Source organism: Eucyclogobius newberryi, unplaced genomic scaffold (genome assembly GCF_026437365.1).
Source record: "Eucyclogobius newberryi isolate DKJ021-1_F unplaced genomic scaffold, fEucNew1.0.hap1 SCAF_5, whole genome shotgun sequence".
Taxonomy (NCBI): domain Eukaryota; kingdom Metazoa; phylum Chordata; class Actinopteri; order Gobiiformes; family Gobiidae; genus Eucyclogobius; species Eucyclogobius newberryi.
The window spans coordinates 31,083,046-31,095,991 of NW_027316167.1; the positions used below are offsets into that span (position 1 = coordinate 31,083,046).

The 12,946-nt window shown below is 39.9% G+C and overlaps 1 protein-coding gene across 1 annotated transcript in view; it reads left to right on the forward strand.

The window, feature by feature from the left end:
- Positions 1-12,946, forward strand: part of adamtsl3 (ADAMTS-like 3) — a 194,906-nt gene that overhangs the window by 176,680 nt on the left and 5,280 nt on the right. The window contains exons 7-9 of the mRNA XM_072465424.1: positions 2,843-2,917; positions 8,936-9,093; positions 10,779-10,890. Coding sequence (XP_072321525.1) covers positions 2,843-2,917; positions 8,936-9,093; positions 10,779-10,890 — 345 coding nt within the window. The remainder of the gene's footprint in view (positions 1-2,842; positions 2,918-8,935; positions 9,094-10,778; positions 10,891-12,946) is intronic.

Sequence of the window (12,946 nt, forward strand, 5' to 3'; positions counted from 1 at the left end):
ACTTGCCAAGTCTTAGTTTATTATATAGTCACTTAACAAGGTCAAAGCCTTAAATGGTCAATGTTATAGATCCAATAAAGTTAGCAATTGTAGCAAAAAAGCAAGAAACTGTGCTGTTTAATAAAAGATTATAGATTTTTAAGGTGAGTCTAGGCACCTACTAAATCATTTTCATTTGAGACATGGCCCTTAAAGTTCGGATTGAGTGGTAAAAGCAAGTTTGCAAAAATGGTAAGTAATTAAGTTTCCCTGTTAAGTTAAGTATCCCTGAAAATGTTCCTTTGCTCTGATCCATCCTTAAATGCCACTGGGGCCCCCGTGCCGGGAATAGGGGACCCTTTTCCAAATCTGGGGTCATATTTATGGAGCGCCGAGTTGGAGAATTTGTAGGATAGATTGAAAAAAACAGAGTAAACAGTGTTAAAGGAGACGTATTCACTTTTAAGAGCTTTGAATGTGATTACTTACACAATTCCCTTATACCCACTCAAAGATTTATAGTTGTATGTTTGAGTAAGTAAAATTAAACAAAATAATCTTTTATTCTCCTAAATTCAGGACGACATTGGTCCAAATTGTTCCCTTTTGTCATTTTGGCCAAATGTGGCCCTCAGAACATTTTTTGTTGGCCCTCCGGCTTCCCGCTAAGTTGGCCCAAACGACACAAAGTAGTATTTGTTCCAAGTCCGATTAAAGGTGTGGAGGTGCATCAAAACCATGTCAAATGCAACATTTTGAATGGTTCACTTCATTGTCGGTTTGTTTGTTTCAAAATGCGGCCCAAAAGTTTGGACACCCCTGCCCTAAACGGTGATACACATTACCACAATGGTCACATGGTCCGGTAGCGCCTCACGTTGTGTTGATGTTGACACAACGTTCAACCCAGTAGAACTTTCTATCATTGAGTCATTTTAGATGATGAATATTTCAATTTGAAATGTTCAAATTACAAAATAATGATCCAGACGTGTCATAAAATGTAATTACTGTATAATAGTAGTAGTATAATATAGTACTCCTTCACCAGCCAACGTTTTCTCTGGAATGTCTCCCTTTGATACCATAAAAAGCGATGAACCTACATAATCAGGTTTGCTGTTCTTTTCTCTCCCTCTGGACATGTTTAGGATGCACAGAACCGCCTGGATACAGACACGCTTCGCCCTTGTCACAAACGTGATATATTTGTTTATATTTTGGCTCCTACACATTAGTATTTGAGCCTCACGGTGCATTCTCCCTATGATTCATCTTTTGTGTGTTACCATAGTAATCCATGACCCAGACCATGCCACGACACGCGTCCAATCAGAGCATCAATGCGTCCGAACTCCATTTCCAATTGCGTTTTGATGTATTCCCTACGATGACGCGCTGCCGACGGTGTCCAAAGCCTTTTATCAGAAGTGACAACTCAACCAGCGCGTGGCGGGTGCAATGCAGTTCACGTGTGGCAGAGCGACCTTGGAAGTATGTTCAGGTGGGAAGAGGGCGAAGAGCTAAATTGGATGGGGAAAAAAAAGACGAGATTTGAAAATAAGCATAGGCGATGCCGGGGGAGCGAGGACAACAGGTGAATTCATAATGCAAAAGGGGGAATATAGAAGCAGAAATCAACTGTGTCGAGACAAGTGTTATTTAGTTCAGAGTTGAACTGATGCGGTTTGAAGAATAGAAGAAATTGCTTTGTTTCTGGCTGAATTTTAACACTGAACTTGAGAACTTAATCTGCATTTGTTTTTATATGTAACTCAACATACTTAAAGGACAAATATTTACTTTTTTAAGCTTTTAACCATGATATAACATTATTCCCTCATCAAAAACGTACTTGGAGTAAAAATATTCTGCCTCAAATTGCATTCATCACAACTGCGTGCTTACATTAATATGTTGGGGAAAACTAGTTTCCCCATTGTTATTCCCCTTGCTGCCAGTAGATGCAATGTTAACCTCAAATTCTGATGAAGTAATGAGTGGTTTTCAATCTTTAGTCTTTAACTAACCTAAACAGTAGTAGTAGTACTAGAAGAAGTATTTAAAGGCCAATAACAATACAAATAATGCATATGTGTCCTTTTAACCAGAGGAATGGACTTGTTTTGTATGCAGGACTGAATGCACTTTTATTTTATTTATTTTTTTGTCAATAGACTAAAGACAATACAATTATTTTACATTTTTATAGATAGAAAATATACGCGTTAACAGGTTGGAGTGATCATAAAATTAGGTTTGACTGTTTGCTATTCTGGTCACTCCAACACAACTTGCCATCAAAGAGATGTTTGTCTGTAAAATACTATGACAAGAAAGAAGACATTTTAGATCAGATTTTATATATTTTAGACAATGGCAATATGGACCTAAAACGACTTAATAAAAGAAACAAGTATAGCTGACCCCTCGTGCTGCTCTGCTGAACCAAGCTGACCACCCGACTATGGAGCGCTGCAGATCACGATAGCAATTTATTTGAGGGATTTATTCATTTATTTGGCAGCGGGTGTGTATCAGGGGAGACAGGGACAGTTGGAGCAATGCTGTCTTGACTGCAGGAGAATGAAGATGATTCAAACGTGCACAAATCAATCTAAATAGAACTTTGAGGAGGGAAAACAATTCTAACATAAAAGCTCTCAGAAGTCGGTTGATGATAGCATGTCTCAAATGTCTCTTAAACTACGGTAATCATCCACCAGTTCTCAATATGTCAGAATATTCTCCATATAAGTGGGATCATAAATGCCATGATGCCACTGTATTTGGAGTGTACCCTTTTATCTTCTCCAGTCAAGTGTCTGTAGCCCGAATGCTAACTCCCCGCTTCGTGTTTCAGCCGTAAAGACGGTGGTGGAGGTGCCTGCGGGGAGTCGTTTCCTCCGAATCAGCGCCAAAGGACCGGACATCATGAGTGAGTGATCATTTACTCAAGTGCACCCTTCACGGAGCGCTCTGAATGCAAACGGCAGACGAGAGGAGACGAGGAGCCGCCGAAGAATCGCCAACACAGGGCTCAGCAGTTTTGGTGGTGTCAGGGAATTAGACACCAATGCTATTCCTTAACACACAGAGAACACAATTCAACTTAGAATATGAAACGACACAAAAAATCAGATGTTTGTGTGGCATGCATGGGAGAAACCGCCGGGCTGGGTCACCCGGCTGTTGTAAGCAGCCTGGCGACCCTCCTTCGTCTCACAACGTTTTTTCTCATGCAGGTTGGTTTTATTAGATATTATGGAATAGGCGGGTCACATTTCTCATTGGTCAACTTCACATCAAGGCACTTGTCTTTTACAACAGTTGGTATTTTCTTAGAGATAAGACCTTGGGTAAACATTACCCAAACTCCCCTGGGCTGTTACACCCCCTCCCTAGGGTAAATATTCTTTGCTCCATCATTACGATACCTTCACAAATGCAGTTTGTCACACATGCTGTTTTTCTCTTAGACTAATGATGCAGATAATATATCACTATTATGCAGATAAAATACATCACAGAAATATAATCACATATTTACATTTTATAACAACTAAATTAAAACTAAAACTAAACTAAATTTATTTTTCAACTAAATCAGATGCGGTAAAAGTAGATGAGATGGGAAAAGCTTTTATTCTTCCCAAACATTATCATCAAAATCTCCCATTTATTTGATGATTGACCGCCACAGTCTCCGGTGAAAGACAAGTGAAGGTATTCCATAGCATTTAGGCTGAATAGAGGGTGATATTGACCAAAATTAATATTTGAATGTCTGAATATTGCCTGATAACAATAATTTGGACGATATTATGTCAATCTAACAGAAATATGTTCAAACATGTATTTAAAAAAGGTATGTAAAACTGTCCCTAGAGGGTTAATTATCAGACAAAATATGAAATGTCTGTCAAAAAAATCATAACAGTTCAAATAAATATTACATTATGCCTTTATCTGACAGTTTACAGCACTATTTTTCATTTTTATATTTTATCACCTCTTTTTCTAGCTTTATTTTCTATAAATGCTATATTCGCAATTGCATATCTTCAAAACAACCAGACAAAACAACATTAGACATATTGCCCACCTCTAGCTACATACATTTATTGCATACATTTGCATTGTTATGTACATTTATGTAAATGTTTATTAGTTATAAGTTATAAGTTATATATATAAGTTATAACAGGCTGCCCTAAAGTTTTTAGTCCAGGTTAAGGTGGGTTTGTTTTTTTGTGTTTTTCGTAGTGGTATTTCACCTGTCTTGCACTTACAGTATTTTAAAATCTGTCTACTAATGAAATGTATAGTTAATATAGTTAGTGAGTTTGCATTATATTGGTAAATAAAGGAATGAACTTAATAACAGTTCATATTCCTTCTTGATGTGGTAAATGGTGGTGATGTAGTTATTATTTGAGTGTTTTAAGTGTTTTACATCATTTGTATTGAGTAGGTGAGTTTACTGGTGAGTTTTTTCTTCTTCCCACTCCTTTTAGAGAAATGTGCTCGTCTGTGTTTTAGAAAATACGAATACATAAATAGTGCTGTGATATTTTCCTTGACCCAAACACAAACTAAAATGAATCAGTCAATCAAAATAAAGCAGTTAGTACACTTTAATGAGGACCTGACTCACTTTCGGCTGTTGAAACGTCTGTGAACGTCGGGCGAACACCAGACTGAGAGCGTGTCTGGAGCTGTGAGTGACAGCTGTCGGTGCAACGTGATGATCTCCTCTGCTTTTCAACGAACTGTCAGCTTCACCGACAACAAAAATGTCCACTTCACTTTCGAGTTCTTCCGAGTCTTTAAACCTGCACTATGTAACCTCTGATGGAACATCTGCTGCCTGTTTCCTTATGGAGACGGTTCTGCAGTGTAGAAATAGATCCATATGTGTGTTTTTTGTTAGTTTTTTTATTATTATGCATCCCAAAAATAGATTATTTCAATTTAAATCACAATATAAACTCAATTATTGGTTATAGTTTGCTCTCTTCTGCATAAAAAATAGTTTAATAAGCTAAATTAACGTCAATAGCAATGATTTTAGACTTCCCTTCTTCCTTTAAGTAGTTAGTCGGCCCCAAAAACAAATAATAAATTTGGAGATTTAGCGCTGAAAGGTCAGTCTGCATCTACTCTCTTGCACTTATTTGATTGCCAGATGACACACAATCCACCAGAAAAGTAGTGCAGCTTTGCCCAATATTTGCCCAAATTAGCGGAAAAAACGTGATGGAAATACAGGAAATTCATGTTCCAATTGCAAAACTGTTTCACACAAAGATGTAACAGGGGGATTTCACCTCACTCATGTTTATGCCGTCATCATTAAAGACGCTGTATTGTTTTTTTTCCCTATCCCAGACTTTGCATAGAGACTGAGCACATGATTTACAGACTGAGGTCCTGTCGGCACTGGGTGTTTGTCATTGGGGTTTTCCCGGCCTATTTACTGTCAGTTTAAGACGCCCACATCGCGCTCTTAGAATCAGCGAGGCTTCCCTGCCGTTGCACTCCGCTCCTGACAGCTCCGAGCCCCCGGGACCGGCGCGATTTACTGCGTCTCTGCGTAAATATGGAGCTACAGTGGCCGCTCGATCGCTAAAACAGATTTTACACAAGGTTTAGGGGGGCACAGGTGAGTTTTAGGGCAGACGGGAGGAAGGAAATGTCATTTAAATGTGTTATTGTGACTAATTGTCTAATTTACCACATGAGACACACCACGTGACACAGGTTAAGATCACATGCTGTCATTTTATTAGGTCAATTTATGTACTTTTTCCATGATTGAGTCCACAGACTCTGTAGGTTAAAGGTCTCTTTTCTGCTCAGCTCATGGAGATGTGTTGTTTGGAACGTTCCACACTTTGAGGGATGGGAATACAGAATTTATCATGGCTTAATAATTCCTTTTATCAGATGTATTTCTACAGTCAATGTCCTGTGCCCACATCGTGCACTCACATACAAAACACGCATTCTCACAGATGATAAATACATAATTATTAAGTAGTAATAAGCAGCAGCTCCATTATGTAAATTAAAGTCCCGTCAACTGATCACTAATCACCACATTTTTACATAATAATAAAAATAAGAGTTACCCGACCATGATAATTGCAGTTCAAAGTGTCACAGGACACACATTCATTAAAGTTTGTTTCTTCACTTTTTGTGCCTTCAGCTCTTTGTCACTCTGTGGGCACTTTACTGTACCACTCATTTTGATTTGAATAATAATGTAATCACTTTTAGGAATTTCCAACAATAAGATGCACATGAGACTTTATTAAGTTTGACTAAAATGCTCCATGCAGGACCTCCGTTACTGTTAATGATATGCACAGTAAATTATAGTTTTGTGACAAACAGTTTTGTGCAGTTTCCAAGTTGAAGACACAGTGACTTCTATTTAAAAGGGACATATTACGCTAAATCAACTTTTAAGAGCTTTAACAGTGTCATAATAGTTTTCCCTTCTCGTTAACCCACTCAAAGTTGTATTTATTCATGTGGATTTGAGTCATCTTTATTCAATGCACTGCTCTTAAAGTCCCTGTTTTTTCACTGACTTATATAATGCAACTTTTTGTTTCTTAATTTCCGATACACGAAGGATTTAAACTAGTAATAACTTGCTGCTGGCCAGTGTGAACCGCAGCTTCCGTGCACCGTAAAGAGGAAGGTGGAAATCTTTTTTATTTTATTAAAGATCAATATTGCAATTTTAAATATCAAAAATATAAAATAATTATCAAGTGTTATAATCATAATTATAGCTCAACTAAACTCAAGATTCAAGATTACTGCATTTGTCCTGAAAGAACTATGTCTTTGACCTACACAAGCTGCCACACAGAAATGTACACATTGGACAGAGTATGACACTAGAACACAAGATATAAGACAATCAGCAGTCAAATATAGTTCAGTCATATGCACTAAACAAAAAGCATGATATATCATCTTTAACTTTATTTTTTTAGTGTTATTTTCAACTTGCAGGCTAATGTTTTGAACTTAGCGAGGGCATAGATATTTTCAGCATTTTATTACAATTTGACATCTAATTTATTTCTTGTGCTGTTTCCTCATGTAATCAGTCAGTCATATCATATTGTTCTATTAAATGTCCCTTTTCTTCATATACGGCAGTGGTATACAAGACATATCTCATTTACCTGACATGTTTCTGCAGCATGTTGCGCCGCGTCCTTTATCAGATGTTATTCAGTTTGACAGATCTCTCAGACTGGCCCCGCCCGTCCCCTCGTGGTGGTCTTTGGCTCACACATGGGACTCACTCCTCCAGAGACCAGCACGCAGGGACAGGCCTGGGAAGAACATCTGATAAAAAAAATATGCATATTACACGTTCGGCATATTTATTTCAAACACAATTGTAAACAGCAGGTAATGCTCGTCTTTATTATGTACAACGTGATGTTTTTGACCTTTCTCTTTCTTTTCCCTGTTTAATCTTTCTCTGATTATACATTTTAAATGAAGCACGCACTGCGCACACACGTGGCCTCGGGCTCACAGGCAAAACGAGGCAAAGATCATTAACTCTGAAAGGGAAACTAAATCTACCATAGACTAAACAACATACTTTCAGCACTGTTTCTATAAACATCTGCAGTACAAATGTAATATTTCAGGATTGTAATATGGAAAAACCTACTGTGTGACATCAGCACCCTTTTTTAAACACATGACTTCTGCCTTTCTTCTTACAGTTGCTTCAAAAAGCTGTTACACGTTTATTTTGGCAAAATGACTGCACATAATAGAATATATTTGTGGATCTTTTGACTAGTTCCTAATATTTGATCTGTTGTCATTTTGGACAGTAGGGATACTTTAACTTAAAGCATGAACAAATCATTTATCAAGAATGATTCAGGCAAGTGACTAGCAAATTAAGGGAGGATTTTTAATTAATCAAGTATAATGATCATTTTTCATAAGAAACAGTCTTTGTTTGTGTGTCATTAAGGCTAAGTGTAGTGTTAAAGTGTAAACTCACCTAACTCTCATTTATAGAACATGTTCATACAGACAAAACTCAAACTCCCTCAAATTTCCTGACTTAAGAGAGAATCTCTCATCGTTAAACTCTGCTAGTCTTCAGTCCTAAAGCGCTGAACGCTAGCAGACTTCAGAGTTTTTGGACTGGGCCACATATTTTCAAGTTAAGATGTGTTTTTTTAATCATTCACAAACTCACAGTAACATGGACAGGCATGTGCGTAACATTTTTGGACGTATGCACGCTTTGTATATGCGACCCCTGACCTGTGACCTGTGACTTGGCGTTGCAGTGCCACCTGCAGGTTTAATGCCAAATTACGTGGTTAGCAGGCTTACAAAATGCACCTTTAATCGAGACACAAACAATGAACACACATTCAAATCAGTGTTCTCTAACATCAGTCTCACTTCACACATTCCTGCTGTCGACGTGCTCGTTTTTGAAAGAAAAGGCATGAATCAGCAAGTTAAAATCAATCAGATGTTTAATCCCTACCATGTACAAGACTAATACAGATAGCAGAGCGCTTACCAAATCTGTCCCTAGGCAAATGTGACCGGCGACTTACACGGGCCTAGTCCGGACACGCCGAAATCCTTGCACTGCGTTATATTTATTTATAACATTCAGATATTAGGCGAATATGACGATTGACGCCTCCTTACAGTGTTCTTCCATGAGCTCTTTCGCAGTGAGTGTCTCAAATGGGACAATAGACTATGTGTTGTGCGTATAAGGAGTTTTAACCCAATTGTAACACAGTCTAAAATTAATATAGTTGGTTATACTTTTAATACAGTTTCGTAGTTGGTTATACAATATAGTAATGGTGAACATATTTAGATCCCCCTTCACTTCCTACATGTTCGTGTTGTTTGTCTCCCTGTGCAGTGGTCGAGTCGGTGTCCGTCCTGGGTCGGAGGGAGGAGACCGCCTTAGTCTCCTCGGGCTCGTTCGCTTTAGGAAACACGTCGGTGGACTTCCAAAGAGGGACGGACCGGCAGACGTTGAAGGCGCACTCCCCTCTCGGCGCCGATTACATTATTAAGGTGAGTTCACGGACCCAAGGAAAAAACAGCCGCGGGCCATTCATCTCCCTGTGTTCACCATTTATCATGAATTAAACAGAAACCCAGTCTGAATAAGCACAGTTACATTTCATTTAAAGGAGGCATATATTTTGCCTGTGGCTCTCTGACTATTCTGCAAACGTTATCTCTCAGAGCTGCATATAATAAGGACAAGGCTACGTTTAATCAATGGCCTTGATTTGAATTAGAATGAATGTATGAAATATTTAGTAACATGTGAGAAGACCTTTGAATAGTAAAGAGCTGTTTTGTTTCAAATTGGGTTCTAAAGAGGGACTAAATGAGCAGAGTTAGAGTACTCATATGACTTTTTAGAGTAACGTAAACCATGTAATCTAGTACTACCGGTAGTTACTTTTTCAAATCAGTAACACGTTAGTTTTGGTTAGGTCTCATCTCGTCAGCACAATCCCAGAGCTCGTATTGTGAGCATGTGCACTAGTGTGGTGAGTTTGATTTAAATAAACAAGTGCTGTTGTTGTTGTTGTTGTTGTTGTTGTTGTTGTTGTTGTTGTTGCGTCGGTGCTCTTGTCAATCCACTAATGTTGTTTAGTGGATTGTTTTTCATTGCTTGAGGACAGGCCTACACGTGCTTATTGTATGGCATAATTGTATTGTAGTAATCTGTAAAAGCTCAGGTAAATAAAGCTCAGGTAAAACCCATTTATTTGCATGTTTATTTTATATTTTAATGATTATGTTACTGTGTTCAGCAATGCAAAGGGATTGTCTGCAAACGATATTGGTTATACAATGTTGATTATTGGTAACTTTTTTATAACACTGTAGCGCAGAAACTTAACACGTTTGTTTTCAAGGGTCACTTTTAAAACTAATGCTACCCAACACTGTAAATGAGTGCATGCATTCTGAACAGAGGTCGGTAGATACAGTACAGTTATATTTACACAGTTCCATCAAGTTACTTTTACTCTTACTTTTAGTCATTTACTTGAATAACCTTAGGATAAAATTGTTCTATGAGCAATTTTACTTTTATCGATACTTGAGTTATTTATTGTACAGTGTAACAGTACTTTGAGTAAGTCTACAAGTTACCAAGGTTATAGTCCAATATTTCTTCAGATATGATTACGCATTTTTGTTTTAATCCTTTGAAAATACCAGATTTTGTGCATCATTTATTCTTTTGTCTTTCAAATTACATGAAGCTCTTCCAATTACAAATCAGATGATTACTCTTATTTAACTTGTTGTTTCTGTAAATAGTTGTTTTGACTATTTGAGCGTTTGCCTGAACCACTACTTTGTACTTCTACATGAATAATATTATTTTGCAGTAACTTTACTCTTACTTTTACATTTTTTGGCTTCTCCACCCACACCTGATTCTGAAATATATGTACAATTCTTGTGAAAAAGGCTTCTCTCCTTTCAACTTTAATAAAACATAGACTTTTGGCTGTACAATCCATCTCACACCAGCCAACTTTGTGTCTTCTTTCCCTCTGTAAATCTCTTCCTCGTCGTCTTGTTCTGGAGCATCCTTCTATCATATATTTATTTTCCCTTCTTCTGTGCTTTTCTAACCATTTATTTATGCCATCCACTCCAGGCACATCTACATGTGTGATTTTATCTTTTGTTTATTCTCTGCAACTCTTCTCTTCTCTTTTGTCTAGATGAAGTACGGTGGCCCAAAGGACACAGTGGTGCAGTTCCTTTTTTATCAGCCGATCCAATTCCAGTGGAAGGAGGCCGACTTCTTTCCCTGCTCCGTAACCTGTGGAGGAGGTTAGGGTTAAATATGTGCTTTGTGAACTGTGTTATTAGGTCTACACGGTTTAAAAGCAATTTAAACTCATTAGATTTGATTTAAACTAGTGTTAACAGTTTAATTGATTCAAGGTGTTACTGTTTTCAGAGTAATACAATTCACCCTGGAGAGACAAAGAGACCACGAGAATGGACTGTTTAGCAAGCTTTATTCGTGAGTTATTTGGCGCTCAGACCCCGGCGGAAGACGTTGCAATCATGGGCACTCCATGATCTATTTGTATTAGATGTCTCCCCCCAAAAACCCGGGGTCTGAGCAGCTGTGTGCCAAGGTTATTACTGATACTCAGAAATAACATGACAGCAGATACTTAATATAGAGTAGACATTGATCACGTGGTGGCCCGAGAGGGGCGAATGCGTAGTGACGGGGAGAGTAGGGGGCGATGCCCTGAAAACCTGAAGCGTCTGAAATGGAGGCCTCTATTCACGGACATCTGGTGAAGGACCGAGGACAGGAATATGAAGCACCTGGGAGTAGATAAGAAATGACGTAGACACGGGGAGAGCAAGAGGATGCTGCTAGGGAACAGGTAATGAGGGATATGAACCACCACCAGTATTTGTTGCGAGACGAGACTTACTAGAGATGCGAGGAGCGTTGAGCCACCAAGATCGGAGGCAGGTAGGGACGAACGTACGGGCATGGGCGAAAGGGACTGTCGCCCGAGTTGTTAGAGGGCTGTGGAGGATATGCCCTGAGTGGCCGTGGATGTAGCAGCTCCTATTCTAAACCGGTGCCCGGTGTGAAGACGAGGGGGCGGATTGCAAAGGATCGATGTTACCCTCGGATATTTCCGAAACCAGGGGGCTGCTGTCATGGGCTGCCTCTGGAGTTAGAAACAGAGGGGAATGAAGTGCGCTGTGGTTTGACCCGATTGAGAATTTAACCGATGCTCTAAGAGGCAGAATGAGCCACATGTGCGTGCTGTGATGATGCAGGGGCATTACCTTTAGGAATTTTGAAAGTTAGATTATAATGGACTTCTAATTCCCCCCAAAAACAAAGGAGGCGGCAGGCGACAGGAAGTTGAGGTGCCGGCCGACAGCTGAGCGTGGACAGGAGAGCGCCGACAGCGGCAGAACGTAGACCTAGAAGCGCCGGCGGGCGGCAGAACGTAAACCTGGAAGCGCCGACAGCGGCAGAACGGAAACCTGGGAGCGCGGTCGGCAGAACGTAAACCTGGAAGCGCCGGCAGACGGCAGAGCGTAGACCTAGAAGCGCCGGCGGGCGGCAGAATGTAGACCTGGAAGCGCCGGCAGGCGGCACAACGTAGAACGTGCGCCGGGCAGATGGCGGAGCGTGCAGGCAGTGCGCCGGGGCAGACGGCGGAGCGTGCAGGCAGTACACCGGGGGAGAGCCGGGGCAGACGACAGAACATGGGCTGGACTGTGAAAGCCGGGGCAGACGGCAGAACGTGGGCTGGACTGGGAAAGCCGGGGCAGATAGCAGAACGTGGGCTGGACTGGGAAAGCCGGGGCAGATAGCAGAACGTGGGCTGGACTGGGAAAGCCGGGGCAGACGGCAGAACGTGGGCTGGACTGGGAAAGTGTGATATTTTAAACGTGAATAATAGTACATGATGCGACGTAACGGTTGTCTTTTGGACTGGGGGAATTGTGGTGTGCGTGCGGACTGGGCACATGGACCCATTTCTCGTGAATATGAGTCTGAGACATGCAGCGCATTTTATTTTATTGTTTATTTATTTATTTATTAATAAACCCACCGAGTGTTTGGGAAAAGCTGAGGAGCGGATACATTTTCTGATGAATGAGATTGGACCTAAAAGAATGACTGGCACGATATGTACGATGCATGGAGCTGCCTCGATCTGTTCCACAAAGGAGAAGCGTGCGTGAAGTGAGGGCGGAACAAGGATATTAGGAATGAAAAACGAAAAGTAAGTTAGATTGTTGGAGACACCTTAGTTGAGAACGTTGAACTCTTGCTAAAGATTGTGATTCAAGCAATATTCACAAGATGAAGACAATTTTAAAAAATACTTAATTT